The sequence below is a fragment of the Solea solea genome, chromosome 13 (assembly GCF_958295425.1).
Source record: "Solea solea chromosome 13, fSolSol10.1, whole genome shotgun sequence".
Taxonomy (NCBI): Eukaryota; Metazoa; Chordata; class Actinopteri; order Pleuronectiformes; family Soleidae; genus Solea; species Solea solea.
The window spans coordinates 27,566,195-27,587,666 of record NC_081146.1 but is presented as its reverse complement, the minus strand read 5'-3'; the positions used below and the strand labels follow the sequence as shown (position 1 = coordinate 27,587,666).

General features: G+C 42.0%; 1 protein-coding gene across 1 annotated transcript in view; it reads left to right on the top strand.

The window, feature by feature from the left end:
• pear1 (platelet endothelial aggregation receptor 1) overlaps positions 1-21,472 on the top strand; it is an 80,739-nt gene that overhangs the window by 37,565 nt on the left and 21,702 nt on the right. Inside the window, exons 6-21 of the mRNA XM_058647512.1 lie at positions 3,962-4,208; positions 8,834-8,936; positions 9,237-9,373; positions 9,989-10,201; positions 10,762-10,936; positions 11,490-11,610; positions 11,689-11,852; positions 13,180-13,282; positions 15,474-15,626; positions 16,806-16,937; positions 17,175-17,306; positions 17,742-17,864; positions 18,063-18,281; positions 19,226-19,335; positions 19,566-19,692; positions 20,263-20,325. Coding sequence (XP_058503495.1) covers positions 3,962-4,208; positions 8,834-8,936; positions 9,237-9,373; positions 9,989-10,201; positions 10,762-10,936; positions 11,490-11,610; positions 11,689-11,852; positions 13,180-13,282; positions 15,474-15,626; positions 16,806-16,937; positions 17,175-17,306; positions 17,742-17,864; positions 18,063-18,281; positions 19,226-19,335; positions 19,566-19,692; positions 20,263-20,325 — 2,322 coding nt within the window. The remainder of the gene's footprint in view (positions 1-3,961; positions 4,209-8,833; positions 8,937-9,236; positions 9,374-9,988; positions 10,202-10,761; positions 10,937-11,489; positions 11,611-11,688; positions 11,853-13,179; positions 13,283-15,473; positions 15,627-16,805; positions 16,938-17,174; positions 17,307-17,741; positions 17,865-18,062; positions 18,282-19,225; positions 19,336-19,565; positions 19,693-20,262; positions 20,326-21,472) is intronic.

The window sequence follows — 21,472 nt, the reverse complement described above, 5'->3', positions numbered from 1 at the left end:
CAGTCTCTGCAGCATCTGCTTCATAAGCTCAGTCCAGGCGATGATGTGGCACCAACAACTCACTGGAATCACTGCTCAAACTAAAATGTCTTCACAGCCTGTGAGGAGAGTTACAATGTTTGTGTCAATCACTGATTTCTGTTTAAATCAAAATCCTGGAAGTGAAGGGATGACTGTACACATAATGCAACCATTCATTCATTCATTTATTCATTGTTATTATTGTTGTTATTATTGTTGTTTTTGAAAATAAAATCATTTGGTTTTGTTTGAATCCGGCCAGAAGTCTGACTTTAATCTCAGAATTCAGGCTTTTTTTTTGTTTGTTTCCACAAACACTTTTCACATGTGGACTTCTCATAGTTTCCTCCATGTTAAAGCCAGGGTTGGTAATTTGACCCGAGTCATCACAACAAGTCAGAGAAGTGAACACTGCTGTAGCCGAGGTGATCAGGTTGTCATGGAAAATGCCAGAAGTCGTCGCTTTGCTTCAGAAGACTTCCTGAGTTTTAGGGCTGATGGGAGAAGGTCGCATTATGTCTTTATTAAGTTGCTTTATGTCAAAAGCCGTGTTTCCACTGAGTGGCACGGTCCGGTTTGGTACAGTACAGAACTCTTTTTTTTACATTTCCATTAAGAATAGTACTAAAATACATAATCATTGTGATTAATACAGCCGATTAAACGATTTAATGCAGTTAACTCAATTTTCTTTACTTCTAGTGTGCGCTGACCTCTGACATGAAAGCCGATGTCATAGCCAAAACATATGTCGCTGAATGTCGAGCAGGCACAGCCCACAGCCCGCCTGACCCAGGACTGAACCAATGTTCTTCACAATAGAACCTGTGTACATATGTATGTAATGAGAACAGTATACCTTTGTAGTGATGAAGAAAGAAGAAAAGAATAACTATCATGTGAAATGATGGATCCCCAGAGTTCGAGCACACTTGATTATATGATGATTATTGTGAAAGAAGATTTCTACATTTCCGTCACAATCACCTTTGCATCCAACAGACTTGAGGTTTTTGTCAACGTCTATTATTGTAACGCAATTCAACATCATTTACATCTTTATTTGAACAATTGAATGCTACCAAAATTGTTACAGACATTCACTCCATAGTCTTTGTTACGCTTGTCAAACACAGTTCAGGTCATTGACATTTTGCTGTAACTCATACTTTGAGCACAACATTTTTATTTCATTTAAAAAGAAATAAATCTGTAACTTTAGCCTCGTCGTGTAATTTCTTTTGAAGTTTTCTTACCAAAATTCACAGCATGTGTGGCACAGACTTGTAGTCAAACAAAGGACGTTTCAACAGTGTATCCAAGCAACATGAAACTTTGGCCACAGTGTTCCAAACACTGTTTAGCCATCAGGCAGTGATTTTACGGTCAGTTGCTAAAGCTTAGAAGTCAGTTCCTGTCATTAACGTCCCTGATTTACCTGGCATCCGTTTCACACATATGCCCACCACAGAGTCCAGACCTTAAGCCCACTGAGACTCTTTGGGATGTGCTGGAGAAGGCTTTGTGCCGCGGTCTGACTCTCCCGTCATCAACACAAGATCTTGGTGAAAAATGAATCCAACACTGGACGGAAATAAACCTTGTGACATCGCAGAAGTTTATCGAAACAATGAGTTTTATCACAGTCAATGAGTGCGAGAGAAATATGAGAGTGTATGACCCTTTTTTTGTAGGTGGCGGCTTTTTTTATATACATGTATACTGTATATACATTGATATACATTGATATATGTATATATACATATATCAATGTGTATATATGTATATATACATTGATATATGTATATATACATGAATCAATGTATATAAAACAAAGTTGTAATAAAATAGAGATTATAGAGAGAGAGTATTGAATGTCAAAAACTGTTGTGTAAATCAGTTTTGAATGTAAATACAGACCATTTACCATTGAATATTCAAATAACATTTTTGCTAGAAATGTCCACCCTTCATAATTCATTTATCTTTGAATCTCTTTGAAATAATTTGGTTACCAATTAAAATGATAGTAGTATAAGTTGCTCTTATTATGATTTACAGCATATTGGGATTTGGGTCTTTAAAAAGTGGGTCTAGATGTAGGAAGTTTGGGGAACACATGAAAACAAAGGAATATGACCATAAACACTCCTGATCCTCAAACTTCTTCCAACTTTGGGTCGATGTTTTGCTCCCTATGAAAACGATGACATCACAGCTGGACTCACTTTGACTAAATTAGTATTTGAAGAGGGAAAACAAACTCAGCGACACTGGCTGAAGAGGACTTGAACTTGGTGAACCATGTGTAAACAAACAGATGGAAAACGTGGATATTGGTTCAGATTCTGCCAGCTGGTGTCTCAAATGTCCCTTGTCCAAGCTGGTAAATTTCAGCCATTGACTCATGTGCTGCGTGGACATATCCAGGCTCAGGTCTTTTCACTGACAGCGCTGCAGATCACTCACTAAATCTTCCCCGCTCTACAGAAGAATGTCTGCATAAACATGATGGCTGCTCCAGCTGACTTTGTCATCAGTCAGTGTGCCTCTCAGATACCCACAAAGAGAACAAGTCAAGTTAGGACTCATTTAAACAAAAGAGAGACCAGGGTCCTGTTCCGAGATACTGCGATAAATATTAACGTCTGTGGCAGCGCAGCGCCGCTCCAAACCAAATTTGGCTCGACATCTACCCTCTGTGTACCCTCTGTTATTGTCAAAGCAGTCCTTGTACTTTTTAAAGCCGTGGTAGGACATGTGTCCTGCAGATGCAAAGGTGGGGGCCGTGAACACAAACACAGAGAACGTGCAGCTCTAAGCCGTGTCGTAGTTACTGTAGATCTTTATGTCTTATAGTGTCCAAAGTTGAGTTTGGGGTTGTCTCTTTGTCCCGCTCTTGTGAAAAGGATTTCTCACAAGAGTATGTGTGTATGTGCACATAAGATAAAACAAGCATTAATGATTATTTTACAATGAAAATGTCAGAAATGCATGTTCTGACTCGACTCCTCAGCTTTGTAGTTTGCATGAACATTAAAAAAACAGATGATTCTCTGAGGTCAGCATGAAATCATTGAAGAGAATCAGACAAGATAAATGATGCCTGTCTGTCCATCTGCTACGTCATTGCTATTGGATATCACATGTTCTTGATGGTGTTATTGATGAGAAATTTGAGGAATGAGCCCATGACCAATCTGGGTTCTTCATCGTGAATTTGAAATCCAAACCTTGTGTGAATCTCCAGACTGCACGAAACCCCCTCCCCACAGAGCTCATCTCCAGGCTTCTGTAAAATTAACCATTTAAAAACATGTCTGACTCGGGATCTCCATGCAAATCTCCCTGCCAGTTTGAAATGATGTGTGTGTAACTCAAACCTCCTGAGCTAATGCTACATGATTTGGATGTGGAGAAAAGACAGCGTGTCCCCTCTCAAGGACTCTTTGTCTCTCTCCAGTCCTGTTGTCCCTCTCATTGCTGCTGAAAACCTAATCACATTTTGTCTCTGCGTGTCTTTAATGACGTCACATGTTTCCATATGTGTACGCCAAAAGGACGACAAAGGAGCAAAAACAAACTTCAGACTTCATCTTAATGCAAGCGACAATAATCATGTGTAATGAGGTTTTTTTTTGTTTTTATTGAATTTGCAACACTGCAGCGTTTGGAGACGCAGACACATTACTGGAAACCAACTGCTTTGAATCACTGGAAAATGTGGGCAATGAAAGCGAGGAGGGCCTCTCTGGTCTAAATGTGAAGCTGGGTGTCGAAACTTGTCTTCTGGAAAATCAAGTTGTTTTTAATATTTTATATATTTTTAAAGACATTTTCCACAAAAAAGAGTGGATATTAAATGATCAGACAGATATTTTTAATATTCCTGGACAATATCCTTCATAATCAGTAACATGTGATGTCTGTTCATTCACAGCCTGTGATGACAAACACTGGGGCCCGCGATGCAGTCAGCAATGCAAGTGTGAGAACGGAGCTCTGTGTGATCCTGTGAAGGGCCAGTGTCAGTGTTTCCCCGGGTTTATCGGACGACACTGCGAGGAGTCGTGTCCAGCAGGAACCTTTGGGAAAGGCTGCCTGCAGAGGTGCAAGTGTGGGACCGGAGGATCCTGCGATAAAGCAACAGGAGAGTGTGTGTGTCGGGACGCATTCACTGGAACATTGTGAGTAACTTTACACTCACAGATGTCAAGTTACTCGATTGATTTTCTTAATGGAGGAGCAGACAATTTCGTCAATTTGAAAATGAGTTTTAATTTGATGAAAAATGTACTTTTGAAGCAACAACAGGCCTGAAATGATCTTTCCATTCATTATCTGTTGTAAAGCAAGTCAATGCTCGCTCATACAAACAATTAGAGCCTCAGACCTGCTATTAGAATCAGATGTGAATGCATGTCGATGGGTATGAAAGATGAGTGACAGAAAATGTGCTGCACTGTAGGAAAGTGTGAGTGAATGAGTGTGAATGGGTGAATGGCAAAACTGTAGTGTACTAGAAAAGTGTTATATACTGTAAATACAAACCGTCAGATGGAGGGTTGATCAGAGCCGCTGCCACAAGGCACCAACTCACCGATTGTGTTACAACTAAACAGTGGCGGACAATAACTTTTATGATATTGTAACGCTTTAGTGCTAATAAGTCATAATAATAAACTCATAAACTGATAGTGTACATCCTGTGAGGACTTGCTTTTGCAGTAACTTCATATCATCTCACTTTATGTCCAGTGTAATGTGACCAACGTAGCTAAAGGTATATAATGTTGCCTTTTATTTGTTTTTTTGGGGGCCAGACAAAGCGGATCTGACTCTCCGGTCATGTGTTGCCCATGTGTGTTTTAGACACCATCCAGTCCTGGTAGAAACATCTGTCCTCCGTGATCCCAATCACATGTGGATAGCGTTAAGTAAGCCTGTTCACACCTGACATGGAAATGTGTCCCAGATGCGTCTCCTGTGATCACATATGATCAGATCTGGCTTCGCTCACCGTGGATTCAAATACACACTGATGTCATGTGTGTTCATGAGAATCTGACAGTACAGATGTATCTGATCTCATGATTGTGTGTGTGTTCCAGGTATTACTCATGTTGTGAGGACCTAAATCTGTTTACACAGTCACATTACGGGGACTTGTCCTCCTTATGGGGACAAAAAGCAAGTCGTCGTAATTTTACTTGTGACTTGTTTGGTTAGGATAAGATAAAGGTTAGTGTTATGGTTAGGCCACTCGTAGTTATGGTTACGACTGGAGTCACCAAGAAATGAATGTAAGTCAAGCTAATGTCCAGTGAAGTCATATTAGTATCTTTGTGAGGACCAAAAAGATAATAAACTATAGGGATAAGGACATTATGGAATGTGAGGACATTGTGGCCTGTCCTTATAATGGCTTTTTGAGGGTTAAGACTTGGTTTAAGGGTTAGGGTTAATACTGACTTTAAGTTAGGGTTAGACTTTTATTTGTGATGGTTAAGGTAGAAAAAGCATCAGGTACTCTCGCTAATGGAAAAGCAAAAAAAGTCGAGTCGGGCTACAACTGGAAAAGTGTCCTCATTATGAATGCTGCACAAACGTGTGTGTGTCAATAGTTAACCACTCAAAGCTGCTTCACACTACAGTTTTGCCATTCACCCATTCACTCACACTTTCACTCACACGCACACGCATGCACACACATGCACACGCATGCACAGCTGTCAGGGGCAACATGGGGTTAAGTTAAGTTGCCCGAGGACACATCGGCATGAAGACTAGCGGAGCTGATCATCGACCCCACAACAGTAGTGTGTGTGTGTGTGTGTCAGGGAGAGAGGGAAAGAAGAGTCGGGGGAAGCTGAGTGATTTAAAGCTACTTGCGCCGCTGTAACATGAAAATAAGATTTGAACCATTACAAAAATAAATCATTTAACAACCACTGTTAATATTGTAGCAGAGGCTACAAATAAATCAATTTAATAAATTGAATAAGCTCAGGAACAGTCGCTCAGTTGTAGAGCAAGTGGTCTTTAAACTTGAAGGTTGTGGGTTAGATTCTAGGCTCCGCTAGTCTACATGTTGATGTGTCCATGGTCAGCGGCACGACTAGAAAACGCTAAATAAATACAGACCATTTACCATTTATATACTGGAGAGAACACACATATACACTGCTCTTGTTTGACCAGGAGTTGAAAAAAGGTTTATAAACGTCCTGACACCTCAGCCATAGTCATCAAAATATTTCCCCTCAAACACATCAGCCTCATGGTGACAGGGCAGCAGGACAACATCACATTCATTATTTTGAATCCTCTTTGGACCCTGATGGTGGAAACAAGGTTTCATGCTCATCCACCAAACAAACCAAAGTCGACCAACTGACAACACACGTGTCCACACGTGAGAGCCACATACTGGCCATCAGTGTCGCGACACACTGACACACACTCTGACACACACTGACACACACTCTGACACACACTAACACACACTGACACACACTGACACACACTGACACACACTAAAACACACTGACACACACTGACACACACACTGACACACACTGACACACACTGACACACACTAACACACACTGACACACACTGACACACACTAAAACACACTGACACACACACTGACACACACTGACACACACTAACACACACTGACACACACTGACACACAATAACACACTCTGACACACACTGACACACACTGACACACACTAATACACACTGACACACACTAACACACACTGACACACACTGACACACACTAACACACACTGACACACACTGACACACACTAACACACACTGACACACACTAACACACACTGACACACACTAACACACACTGACACACACTAACACACACTGACACACACTGACACACACTAATACACACTGACACACACTGACACACAATAACACACTCTGACACACACTGACACACACTGACACACACTAATACACACTGACACACACTAACACACACTGACACACCGACACACACTAACACACACTGACACACACTGACACACACTAACACACACTGACACACACTAACACACACTGACACACACTAACACACACCGACACACACTAACACACACTGACACACACTGACACACACTGACACACACTAATACACACTGACACACACTAACACACACTGACACACACTGACACACACTAACACACACTGACACACACTGACACACACTAACACACACTGACACACACTAACACACACTGACACACACTAACACACACTAACACACACTAACACACACTGACACACACTAACACACACTAATACACACTGACACACACTAATACACACTGACACACTCTGACACACAATGACACACACACTGACACACACTAACACACACTGACACACACTGACACACAATAACACACTCTGACACACACTGACACACACTAATACACACTGACACACACTAACACACACTAACACACACTGACACACACTAACACACACTGACACACACTGACACACACTGACACACACTAACACACACTAACACACACTGACACACACTGACACACACTAATACACACTGACACACACTGACACACACTAACACACACTGACACACTCTGACACACTCTGACACACACACTGACACACAATGACACACACACTGACACACACTAACACACACTGACACACACTGACACACACTAATACACACTGACACACACTAATACACACTGACACACAATGACACAATTTCCCTTTTTGGTATGAGCCATTTTTAGGGTAAGGGTTATTTGATGTTATTCTCAGAACATCTGTCAGCCACTGAAAGTTCAGGGCCAGTTTTTATTATTTGACCACATCTTAATTTCTACATGGAAAAAAAGCTGCTGATTTACTACATTGTAATCTATGAATCATCTGTTACGCCTGGATTTTTAAACGCCCCTGAGGATGAATAAGCAATGAAAACTGTTAGTGGAAACTGATTCTGCCAATGTGAAAGTACAACAAACCACTTAAAGCTAGATGTGTCTTTACGCTGGCTGAATTGTGTCCAAATCAGTTCATATAATTCAAATATAATATTGTAGCACTGACTTGTTTAAGCCAAATATGGCGACTGGTCAAAGGCACGTTCCAGTCGTGCTGGTGATTCCCACAAGGTTTTGTTTCTGCCAAGTTTTACAATAATCAGGGAGCCTCTGATTTTTTTTTCCTTCTACTTTTAGTAGAAGAGTAGTGTTAAAATTAAATGTTGGGGTCATATAAACGATCCTACTTCATTATTCTCAGTGGATAAGTCAACGGACATTTTGAAATGACTCGAGGGCAATTCAGAAACTAAGAGATAAACGTAGATAAGTTATTGTATTTCAAGTCAAAGCGTAATGTCGAACAGTGCATAGAATAACAAATACATAACGTTTTAGTGATTCATTCATTAAATGAAGGACATTTCTAAAATCTCAGTATTTAACAGAGGAGTCGAAAACAACCATTCAGCTCTATTCCTGTTCAGTGTTGGTGTCGAAGTACTGAACCATCAGGTCAAGGTCAAGGTCAAGGTCAAGGTCAAGTCAAACACACAGATTCAGACCTGAGGTCAGAAACAAGCTCAGCAAATGACAAAAGCATCATATTTACAAAGAACTGAAACATAAATGTAGACAATAGTGGGAATTATAATCGTGTGGGAGTCACAATAGCAATACATTCAACTAGTAACTGAAGTAAAGAAGACCAATGACTAATGTCTTAAATCCTCTTTCTCCTCTTTCTTCTCCACCAGCTGTGAGAAGTCGTGTCCCAGGAAATGCCAGGTGCGATGCCCCTGTCAGAACGGGGGCATCTGTCGGGGCAAAGGCGTCTGTGCTTGTCCCCCCGGATGGACGGTACGTTTGACACGAACCCTCATGATCCGTGGAGGTTTGCAACTTCTAAATGACCTCATGTGTTTTCCTCCAGCGACCTTCAAACTTTTTCTCAACCCCCCTCCCCCCCCCCCCCCCCCCCCCACACACACACACACTTTTTCATAACAAGATTTTGACTTCTTTGGATAAACGCTAGATTCATAGTTTTTGTTTTTGTTTGGTTTATGGAAGAAGAGGATTGTAATCACTGTGTCACACACTCACACTCTCTCACACACACACACACACTGTGATGTGACTGTGAGTGTTGTTGTGCAGGGTGCAGTGTGTACGGAGCGATGTCCCGAGGGAAGGTTCGGGCCAAACTGTGCAGAGGAGTGCGTCTGCCACAACAGCGGGAAATGTAACCCTGAAACTGGGCAGTGTCAGTGTGCGAAAGGTTTCGCTGGTAACAGGTGTGTTTATGAATGTGACTTAATGTGATTTAATTGCCCTGCTGTACTAAAAAGATGCAGCTAGAAAACAAGGACAACCAAAACATACATGCATATGTACACTTTTGAGAAATATGGATGTTAATATATAAAAGTGCACCAATGTGCCTTATTTTGCTTTGATTGTGCAAGAGGCTGCGCTGTAGCCCAGTTCCTGTCATCTGCAATGTCTCCTTTAATCACTAACTGTTTCTTTCTCAAGTGCAACTGCAGAACCAAAACACAGAGCTGTCTCTTAGGGAGTCAGCGTAATAAAATCCTCCGCTTGGTTAGATGTTCTGGCAAAGTCATCCATTTGATGTCCTTTGATATAAATCACTGACGACTGTTTTTAGTAAGTTGTTAATTTGAGCCATATTGTATTTTTTTCCCCCGAAAACAAGTCAGCGAAATAACAAACAGCAGAGAGAGAAGAGTACATTCTAATAAGTAACATCAAACTGGCTCGCCACAACACCAAACAGAAGTTTGTGGTTTGTGTTCAAACAGCGGCGGACATTTGTGTAGACAGCCCTCTGAGTGTGTGTGTGTGTGTGTGTGTGTGTGTGTGTGCGTGTGTGTGTGTCGTGCCCTCAGGTGTAATGAAGAGTGTGCAGCAGGAAGTTACGGTCAGGACTGCAAAGGTGTGTGTGACTGTGCTAACGGAGCTCGCTGTTACAACATCGACGGAGGCTGCCTGTGCGAGCCGGGCTTCAGTGGCCCGCAGTGCAGGGACAGGATGTGTGCACCGGGAAAATACGGCATGCACTGCGAACGCTCCTGTCTCTGCCAGGACAAACACACACTCAGGTGAGAGCAGACCTTTCAGTCAGTGGCTCAATACTCATACACACACTTCATCCTCCACATGAGGGTCATGGGGGATCATCAAGGGTCAGTTTAGTGGGTCCAGTTAACCTCTGCATGCTTTTTAACTGTGGGAGGAAACCAGACAATGCGGAAAGAACACACGCACACGCACACACACACACATACACACACGCACACGCACACACTCAAGGAGAACATACAAACTCCCTCGGTCGACTGGGATTCAAACCGGCTATCTTCTTGCTGTGAGGCAACAGTGCTAGCCACTACTCCTCCGCTGAACCAGAAATATATACAGGGGAAAAAAAATAGTAAAAGTTATAAAAGACAATCATTCCAATGTTTCTGCATGTTTAACTGGTAACATGTAGAACTTAACCTGTTAACCACTACTACTGCTGGCCTTATTGCACGAGGTCTGTTCAACTATTGAGAGTATTCTGATTTCTATAGTTCAAATAAGTGCATCATTACACGTACATTACACGAGCACACAGCGCGGTTCTTTAAGCACATTTACCTGTGTTTGTATCGTCCAGCTGTCATCCGATGAAAGGAGAGTGCACGTGCCAGCCGGGCTGGGCAGGACTGTTCTGTAATGAGACGTGCGCTCATGGATTCTATGGTCACGGTTGCCTGGAGCCGTGTCTGTGTGTGAATGGAGGTGTGTGTGATAGCGCCACTGGACAGTGTCACTGTGCACCAGGGTTCACGGTGAGTGGAGCGGTTTCATTACGTTTCTGTATTTAAGAATGTGCATTTGTTCATTTGTCACATGTTACACAGTAACACACCGTGGAACGTTCTCACAGTCGCTCTGGGAATAAACTTAAATGTTACACAAATGACAAAAAAATATATATATATACATATATAAACACTACGAGAGGTAGACAATAAACAGTTATTAGTGTCATGTGTCTGTTTAGGTGACTTAAAGGGTTAGTTCAGGTTTTTTGAAGTGTGTGTGTGTGTGAGGTACTGATACATAGTGAGTGCTGACACTGCGTTGTTCATGGCCCATGTGCTGAGAACCAACACAGGAGCACAGATTTTAAAGAATCAAAAGACGAATGCTTTGTGAAGTGGCCATAATCTTTTTTCCCCCTGTGTCCCTGGGGCAGCTATGTTTTCAGTGCATTTTAGCTCAGTCAGAACCGACTGTTTGTCAATATCTAATACAACCACTTTAACCAATTACCACTGAATTGCGTTGTATGTTCTTACAGTGACAGTAAAGTATCTCACATATTATCCTTATTTGCAGGGCGTTCATTGTGAGAATCCATGTAAAAGTGGCACATATGGTAAAAACTGCTCTCTGGAGTGCTCCTGTGATCACTTTGTTGACTGCTCACCAGTTGATGGGACCTGCTTCTGTAAAGAAGGTAATGTGGTGAATTGTTTTACCATTTGAATTGTTGATGATCGGGTAAGTGTGACTGATGTTTGCCATGCGCCTGCAGGCTGGCAAGGACCGGACTGTTCCACCCCCTGCTCCGAGGGAACCTGGGGTCCAGGATGCAACAGCACGTGCCACTGTGCAAACGGGGCAAAATGTCACCCTGCCGATGGAACCTGCACCTGTGCGGCCGGATGGCAGGGGCCACACTGTGACCAACCATGCCCTGTAAGTGTTTTCAGGTATTAGAGAAGGAATCGCTTCTCACTGTGTCATAACACAGGAAAATGAGTCACTAACCACACATACATACTTGGTGCTGACTGCTGAACACCGCTGGTCATCAGTGTTTGTACAAAATATTAACTTAAACAAACTGGTATGGAAATTTGTGTTCAACAAACATGTAGAGAAGCCACTAAAGCATGTATGTGAGTGTGTAACACGAGGACTAAGGCATTAACAGAAATGCTGACGTGTCGAGGCGAGAGGGAGAGACACCAGACTCCTCTGGTAAATGATGATTTTAGACATTTCCTTGCTAAATGTTGGAGATTAACACAAGGTTTCAGGATTTTGAAGTCTTTTGATCTCGAGTTCGGCGTTATTAGGTCTGATTCTTGCTCATTGCCTCCTCCAGTGACGGCACTCGACGTCATGCATAGTATCGCCTCAGCAAAACAACATGCTGTGTCGCACCGTAGACATATCATCATTATATTACATTATCATTACATATACTCAAATAAGAATAACATTTATTATTTTATTTTTATTATATGTATAATAAATAATAGGTCTGCTCTATCGGTTTTTTTAAACTTGCAAAACTTACACAGTTCAGGGTTTTTTTAGTGTGGTTTGTATCAGGTATTGATACATCATGCTGTCAATCAAAAGATCAAAGATCTGTAAACTACATGAAGGTAAAATGAAACACTAACTCTCAAATTGTGCAATAAAAATGTGAATTCAGTTTGTTATTTGCTAAACAATATGTTTTTTTGGGTTTGACCAAGTTTTTGAAAGATTTCAAATGTTGTTTTTATGACAGTTAGTCTAATGCATTTGTTAAGCACTGGGTATTTATATACATGAACATACACAGCACAGAACAAGTGGATATAATGACAGTAGGAATATTTCAAACAAATGGAGAAGCACATTTAACATTTATTCTCATTTATTCAGAAAATGTTCTGGACTTAAAACGCATTTCCACATTAAAACGTGTATCTGGTTGTGATGTAACACAAACGCTAAGATAAGAAAATCCACTCCATATTTATCTTATGTCATGTTGAGCAGACAAATGAACAGTTAACTTTGATAAGACAAAGACATACATCATAACTGTGAGAATCAGAACTAAACACTCTGCATCTCTTACCTCACTCTCTACGTATTCATAGTCTGCCTTTGCCAAACCACCAGGCTGTCTGTGTAGCTACACTCTTACAGTGCAGTACTTAGTGTGAGTCCGGCTGAGCTGGCTGAACACTAAAGAGATTCCCCTGACCGTTCTTTGCCTGTTGGCATTTGTTCATATGTGCAGATGGGCACGTTTGGTCCAGGCTGTCTGAAGAGGTGTGACTGTGTCCGTGCCGATGGTTGCCAAGCTACCACCGGGGAGTGCCACTGTCTGCCAGGCTGGTGGGGTAAGTGACGGCGTCCTCCTTGTGTCGCTTCCAACTTGGCTTTGGCATCAAAGATATGTCTTGTCACATACAAGTGAGCCAGCCACGGATGTTTCACCTCTTTCATCCTCTGATTGAACTGTTCTGTCAGCAGAATGAATCAAAACATACACAGCCAGAAAACATGTAGGTGTCAGTCAAACCAGTGAATATTGAAATGAATATAATAAGTTTTATTCATGGGTGAGCAGCATAATTTGCATGTAGCTTCCTCAGCTCAATTGAACTGAGTGAACCTGAAAGTCAACATCTGTGTGAAAACAAACATCTGCAATAATACATCAGCATTCTGTCCAATATCATCCCACATGTCTTCCAAATAGAAAATAAATGTCTGGATAAAGGATTACAATAAGTACAATAAGTATTAAGGCAAAACTGAAGAATATAATTGTAATGAAAATGAAAAGCCAGGATCTTATTCCTTTTCTGTGACATATTAAATGTGTCATACTGACATACTGACATTTAATATGTCATGAATATGTGTCAGTAGCTTATGCCATGCCCTGGAAAGTGGTCAGTATTGTTATACTCAATTTAAAACTAATGGTTTAAAACAAACCTCTGGTCCACTGGAAGGAACCATTCTTTTACATTTGATAGCAGAACACATTTTACTGTTTATACTGTGAAGGATTGCAAAATAGGACCCAAGTGCAGAAAGTTATTTCAACAAAAGAATCTTTGATAAAGACAAACACGAAAGAATAAATAAAACACAAATCAAGCAGGAGGTGTGGATAAAACGTTCAACAACAAAAAATGAGAAACAGTGAGCAGATGACCTGAGAGCAGATAAATCAAGGGATGCTGTTAAAGAGAAGAACTGAGAAGCTGGGCAGGAAGGTGAAGACCAGGTCTGAGACAAAGCCACAACATCTCCAGAGGTCAACCAGGAGGCTGACTGGGAGACCAGCACCTCTCCAAAGGTTGAAGAGGAAGGTGAGGACATCTCTGGAGGTTGAAGGGGAGTGATAGTGAAGCACGACCTCTCTGGATGCCTGGGATGAAGCCAAGACCTCTCTGGTGGTCAAGAAGGGGGTTATTGGTGAAGCCAGGACCCCTCTGGAGGTCCAATAGGGACTGACAAGGAAGCTACAACCTATCTGGAGGCTTGGGGTTAAGCCAAGACCTCTGCAGAGTTCTAGCAGGAGGTCAATGCCAAGCTGGTGGGCGTCGACGAATGCTAGTTCTCAACGGAGGGATAGCAGGAGACCAAAGGCTGATATGACATCAACTTTGGCATTGAAAGAGGACCATGGATTGATGTCAACCAAGGCACTGTTGACTGAGCGTTGAGAGGACCACCACTGACTGAAGCTCAGGAAAAGATGTCAGCCATGAAGCCAGCTGGGGCGCAGGGGTCGATGTTGGCTGGACCACCGCCAACTGGAGACCAGGGGCTGGAGTCTGATGGACCACCAGAGACCAAAGCCACCACTGACTGGACCAAGGAGTTGTCTGGACCACTGACTAGAAAACAGAGTCAGATGTCAGCTGGGTCGCTGACGCCAAAACAGAGTCTGGCGTTTGCCTACAGGTGAACAGCTGCTGGTGTAGGCCGGGCCACCAAGAGCAGAACAGTCAGATGTCAGTTGGGTCACAGCATTAGGAAACATCATCAGAAAACAGCATCAGATGTTGGAAAACTGGCTGTGGGTTAGCAAGCCGAGGGCCAGCCTCCTGGTAGACTGGAGAACGCGTACGCTGCCTCTTCAAACAGTAACTGCGCCATCGACATCAAAAATGACCTCACAACAGAAGGAGCACAAACACAAAAACACAAAAACACATAAAAAGAACAGACAGTGCAACACAAAGCAGGACAATCATAAACTGAAAAGTCTGAGATGAACCAACAAAGAGACTGGCTCAATGATTGGACACAGGTGAAACACATCAGGGCAGAGGCTGGAAACCAGTGCAAACACAGGAAATAAAACTAAGTGAAACAAGACACAAGCGAGAATAAAGCAGGAAGCAAAGTCAGCAAAACACGCAGAACACAATACAAAGTTAGACGGCAACAAAACAGGAAAGTCAAAATGAAAATTCAATGTCTAACGCAGGAGTCAGAGTGTACTTGTGGGTGTGAACATGGAGCACGCTCCAGTTTTATCTAAGTAAATGATCTCTTTGTTTCCTCCAGGTCCTCGCTGCAGTGACTCATGTTCAGAGGGCTTGTGGGGGCGTCACTGTAATCAGTCCTGCTTCAAGCATTGCCCCAACAGTGACACCTGCATAAGGGAAACTGGAGAATGTGTGTGTCATCCAGGCTACTGGGGAGTCACCTGTCAGAACAGTGAGTGTTGCCTCCAGCCAAATATGATGTATGCAAATATGATGTATCACCTCATTATTATTATGGCTACCTCCAGGTCAGACATTTTATTAATAGGTCCAGGTTATCGACTCATTCTTGTTACAGTGTCACCACCAACAGGACAACTACAGTCCCTCAATTGATGTAACATTGACAAAATTGAAGGGTTATGGAAGAGGGACTTGGCAATGGAGTTTGGAGAGGAAACAGGTTTTAACAGACTAACAGAGAGCCAGCACATAGATTACACATGAGTACTTTCTATCCTGAGATCGTTCCCCTTTGTGTTAAATGCATACAGGAGGTTGGGTCTTGCATACATTGCATTTGGCACTGCCCTTTGATGTTTAAATGTTGGTGGAAAGTCTGACAGGAAATGAACTTGTTTATTTCTAAGAGCATACAAATGTTGTAATTCTGCTCAATCGTTTTTCCCTCCTGTATTAAACTGTACAAGCTACTTTTGTTAACTCGGAGATGCATTCTATTTCAGCAGATTAAGTCCAGACCTGTTAATCAGTGGTATGGAGAGCTATTTAAGGTTTCTACCAGTGGAGCACCTGAGCTCAGTTTTAAAGTTGTTTTGTGGGCACCCTTCTTGAACCGCCTGTATAGCAGACTAAGTAAGTAGAGGTTGCTGCAGTGTTGATTGGTGCCCCGCGGCCCCGTTTTATTGATTTGCCTTCATCGTCCCTGATCCACGTGTCATTTCTAAACTATGAACTTTCTAAGAACTATCCATATAAGGTCCATTATAGTGTTGTAACACTTTGTTTTGTTTTCTTTACCCCGCCCCTTTTTTCCTTCTCTTTCTCTGATGTAATTCTGTGATAAGTGATAAGTGATATACGGATTATTGTTGTCATGGATGTTCACTGTTCTGCTTTAAATTGAATGAACTATTGGTGAACTGATACAGTACAGTAATCGCTATCAGTCCGATACTGGTCAGAATGTCATGTTGTGGGCTGTTTATTTCTTCTTCTTCTTTATGAATGTCAAATGCCAAAGTGTTGTTAACAGCTTAATAGTTAAAGAGGTCTGAAATGACTGTATCGGACTGATATTGATATCGTTTTGGACACTAAACAGTGACGTAATGCTATCCTTAGCATTAAGTGGGGATACGTGAGGTTAACCATCTTTCTGTTGTTCTAGAATGCAGAGCTGGTATGTACGGTGAGCAGTGCAGTATGTCCTGTCCATCCTGCGGAGAGTCGTACCGCTGCCATCATGTGACAGGAGAGTGTGACTGCCTGCCGGGATACACTGGACACAACTGTGATCAAGGTTGGCATTTACATCAGTGATTCAACTCAGGGTTAGGGAGTCAAAGCAGGGAATGACCGAGTCGACTGATCACAGTCCATTGAACTTTGGTTTGGTGTATGGCCCCGCAGGTGTCTGGCTCAGGTTTTAAGTTCTTCTACATCTACATGAAGTTTTATGTATTATTTGATGCTAAAGTCTTCTCAAATAAATAAGCTACTTTCAGGGAATGTCATTGGTTGCTTGTGTGTGTTACAGTTTGTCCAGCTGGTTACTATGGAAAACAGTGTTCTGAAGTGTGTATTACCTGTGCCAACAACTCCACGTGTGACCACAGGGATGGTCACTGTGAATGTTTGCCCGGCTGGACGGCAACGGACTGCTCCAAATGTGAGTGTGACTGCATGCTTCAATGTAACTGTAGTGAGGAGATTATGGTAAGTAGCGCTGTTCTGATTCACTCATTCACTCTGTGCATCTATGTCATCACTGCCCATCCACAGGCTGCAGTAACGTGGGGTTAAGTGTCTTGTCCAAGGACACATTGGCATGTAGACTAGTAGAGCCAGGAATCAAACCCACAACCTTCAATTGAAAGATGACTCACCCTACCATCCTGTTGCCCTTTATGCTTTGATATTGCTAACTGGTTTTACTTGCACACGTCTAACTCATTATTTAGTGAAATCATGTGTGTGGACAACTGTGGAGATAAAGCTTTCTTGGGGTACAAATAATAACACGCAAATCCAAAAGTGTTAGGATTGTGATAAGGGGAGGTGCTTGGAAAAGGATGAGAACCTCTGTGTGTGTTGTGTTTTTCAGCCTGTAGTCCAGGACGTTTTGGTCCATTCTGCACACAGACCTGCTCCTGCCCGACCAGTCTCATCTGTGACAGGTTTGCCGGAGACTGCGTCTGTGAAAGTGGAGGAGACGACTGCAAACAAGGTACAGGCACACAGGTTTTACTCTGAGAAAATATTCACATTTAAGAAGCTTAACCGTTTAATAATTGATTCATTGAGTAATTGTTTCATCCCGATATGTGTTCCGCTCCAACACGCCTGCAGCTCCATTTAAAATGATGGTCCTGTGCGTTACATACAAGCTCTTTAAAGAACATTGCTGTTCTCTTTCCAATGACAGAAGCACCTGAGCAGGCAGGCAGCGTCATGGTGCCTCTTCCTCCCGGTGAGAGGGAGTCATGGGGAGCCATTAGTGGCATCGTCGTGCTCGTCATCCTGGTGGTCTTGCTGCTCTCGCTGCTGCTGCTCTATCGCCGCAGGCAGAAAGACAAGCAGAACAACGCACCCACCGTCTCTTTCTCCACCAGCCGCACTGTCAACTCTGAATACGCCGTTCCAGGTACAGTGGCAACAATGATGTGGGTCAAAAACACATCTTTTATGTACATATTTGTGGAACCCATCGTAAAGCTGACATTGGTTAGCATGTGGTGTAGCTACACTAACCACAACAAAACTTGTTTGTCATGTATTGTACATACCATTACAGCCTATTCTCATTCCAAGAGCGTCATACACCGCCGCTCCGTCATGTCCCTCGGTATCACCTCACGGACGCACAGTGTGTCCTGCTTCTCAAAGAGAAGTGCCCGCCATTTTAACCAGAACCAAACACTCACTGAAGGAAACTCTATCATAATTTATCCTAACCTCAGTCCTTTTCTTGACCTGAACCTTAATCTCACTGCTATCCTAGTTCCCATCCCTAACCTCAAACTCTGACCTTTATTTTACCGCTGCTCTGCTCCGAGCGTCTAAATGCACCACAGTAGGTTTGTGCCTGTCAGGCGACGCTGAGGGACGTGACCGTGGTTGAGAATGGTTGAGAATGGTTGAGACCATTGGTCCAATACATTTTCCGGCACATCTCTGCATTGATAAAGACACGATTGTGATAGAACTGACAGTGGCATATTGATTCTCTGAAAAGCCTCTGATGAGATTTCACATCAACACAAGGAGTGTTTTTGTAGAGCTACATTTTATCCACTAACTCAGCTTTAAGGCCTTAGTGTGGGAGAGTGGGTGGTGTCCTCTGTCATACGACATATGTTGGAGTGAAAATGTTTGCTGAGTCGTGAACATTTCGTTTTTTTTAGAGGACACACATCATTTCCAAAAGACATTATCATTATAGTTTGATGTTTTTATTGTCGTTCTTCTACTTTAATGGTCTGGATTCTCTGTCACAGTTGTGTTTTATCAATTAGTGCTCCACAGAGATGCATGTCATTGACCTTGAGGGAACTTGTGATGATTTGCTGTGTTTGTTTTGGCCTGCAGATGTTCCCTACAGTTACCACCACTACTACTCCAACCCCAGCTACCACACACTGAGCCAGAACAGGCCTCCACTGCCACACCTCCCCAACAACCAGGACCGCACTATCAAGGTGAATGTCATCTCTGTTATTTCACTTCACTGACCGCGCAAAACATTCAGTAATCACAGCAACCGAAGAGCAGCACTGGAACAGAAATACGGATTATTCAGTCAACAACAGCTGCTCATGTATTCAGAGCTATGAGCCCACCTCATTCCAGAAAACAGCTCTTTGCTCTTACTTCATGTTAAAAAACATGTCTGATTCATGTTTGCTGTATTAATCTGTCCACCATACAGAACACCAATAACCAGCTGTTCTGTAGTGTGAAAAACATGGAGCGGGAGAGGCGTGGCCTGTTTGGTGTAGAGAGCAACGCAACGCTGCCCGCAGACTGGAAACACCAGGAGCCCCGCAAAGACTCAGGTCCGTCCAACTCACACACAGAGAGATGTGCAGATGAAATGATGGGATTAACTTTTACAAGTCAATAAAAGTAAGAGGGTTGTTTCCCGACCTTCTGACCACAGCGTCATAAAATGAATCTCAAAAATCTCTGATGACTTTTCTGAGTGACAGTGAACAATGTCCTGCAGTACTGTGAGTCACATACATAAGACACGTTTCATATTTAAAATATTTAAAGTTTTCTTAAAGACACCCAAATATCAGCAGAAAGTGTCAGCGATCATTAGCTGAAGGTTCAAAATAACTGTTCAAGATTCAAAATAAGTGTGTTGACATTTTGAAAAAAAGGACTTTTTATACAGGAAAGTTTATTGAGCGTAACATTTCTTCCACTTCAGTCAACAATGCACATCTGATAAGTGTCTATAACACAAAAAACACTTCATAAAAGGGTGAAAGTTGCATTGCAGGCATTCATTCTCTCACCTGGCATTGATTTTGCTGATTTCCAAAACAGCTAGTCTGTTTTTGATTTGTTTAATGATCGAGGAAAATGAAGAAGGCAGACTTGTCTTTTATTGTTTGCAGGGGCGTTTGGAATCGATCGGCGCTACAGCTACAGTGCCAGCCTTGGAAAATATTACAGCAAAGGTAGTTTATTGCCGCTCTTTCACCTCCTTTTGCTCTCCTGTTTGCTTCTGTTGAGAAGTAAGAATAACCCCAGCTTCACCAGCAAGATATTAAACTATACATTTGCTTTTTTGTACATTTTTACAGTTAAAGCTTCTGTCTTTTTGTTTTACTCCTGTAATGATGTAGTGTAAATTCACACTGTCATTGTAGTGTATATTCACACTGTCATTGTAGTGTAAATGTACACTTTCATTTTAGTGTAAATTCATACTTTCATTGTAGTGTAAATTCACACTTTCATTGTAGTGTAAATTCATACTTTCATTGTAGTGTAAATTCACACTTTCATTGTAGTGAATATTCACACTTTCATTTTAGTGTAAATGTACACTTTCATTGTAGTGTATATTCACACTTTCATTGTGGTGTAAATGTACACTTTCATTGTAGTGTATATTCACACTTTCATTGTAGTGTATATTCACACTTTCATTGTAGTGTATATTCACACTTTCATTGTAGTGTAAATTCACACTGTCATTGTTGTGTATATTCACACTTTCATTGTAGTGTAAATGTACACTTTCATTGTAGTGTAAATTCACACTCTCATTGTAGTGTATATTCACACTTTCATTGTAGTGTATATTCACACTTTCATACAGCTCATCATATATGATATTATTCATAAGCTGATATTGGAGTTTTATCTGATGTCATATCAGGAGTGCTTGGGCCGACAAACGATCGATATCGATATATACGTGTCTCCCTGCGTCCAACAGCAGAGGTCATTTAGTTTCTTCTGTAGTGAAAAAAACATAATATTTTTCATATTCACAGATGTAGATGTTACATTATCTCCGTTGTGCTACTATTCTAGTCATTAGTCATATTTGCTTCCACATGAGCATGTGACTGAACCATCTGGGTGTGTTCTGAGATGAAATTTGACGTTGTTGAACGGGCATCACCGGGCATCTCCACGACGGCATTATCAACAAAGGTTCTGATAGACGGGACAGCCTTGAGGGAACTTGCTCAAATCTTAAATCCAATTCCAAGTCTGTAAAGCTTGAGTCGCAAGTCAAGTCTGAATTCACTGTCCCCATCTCTGAGTCAAGTCACATTTTAAACTCTGAACCTGTTCATGTGCTGTGTTCTG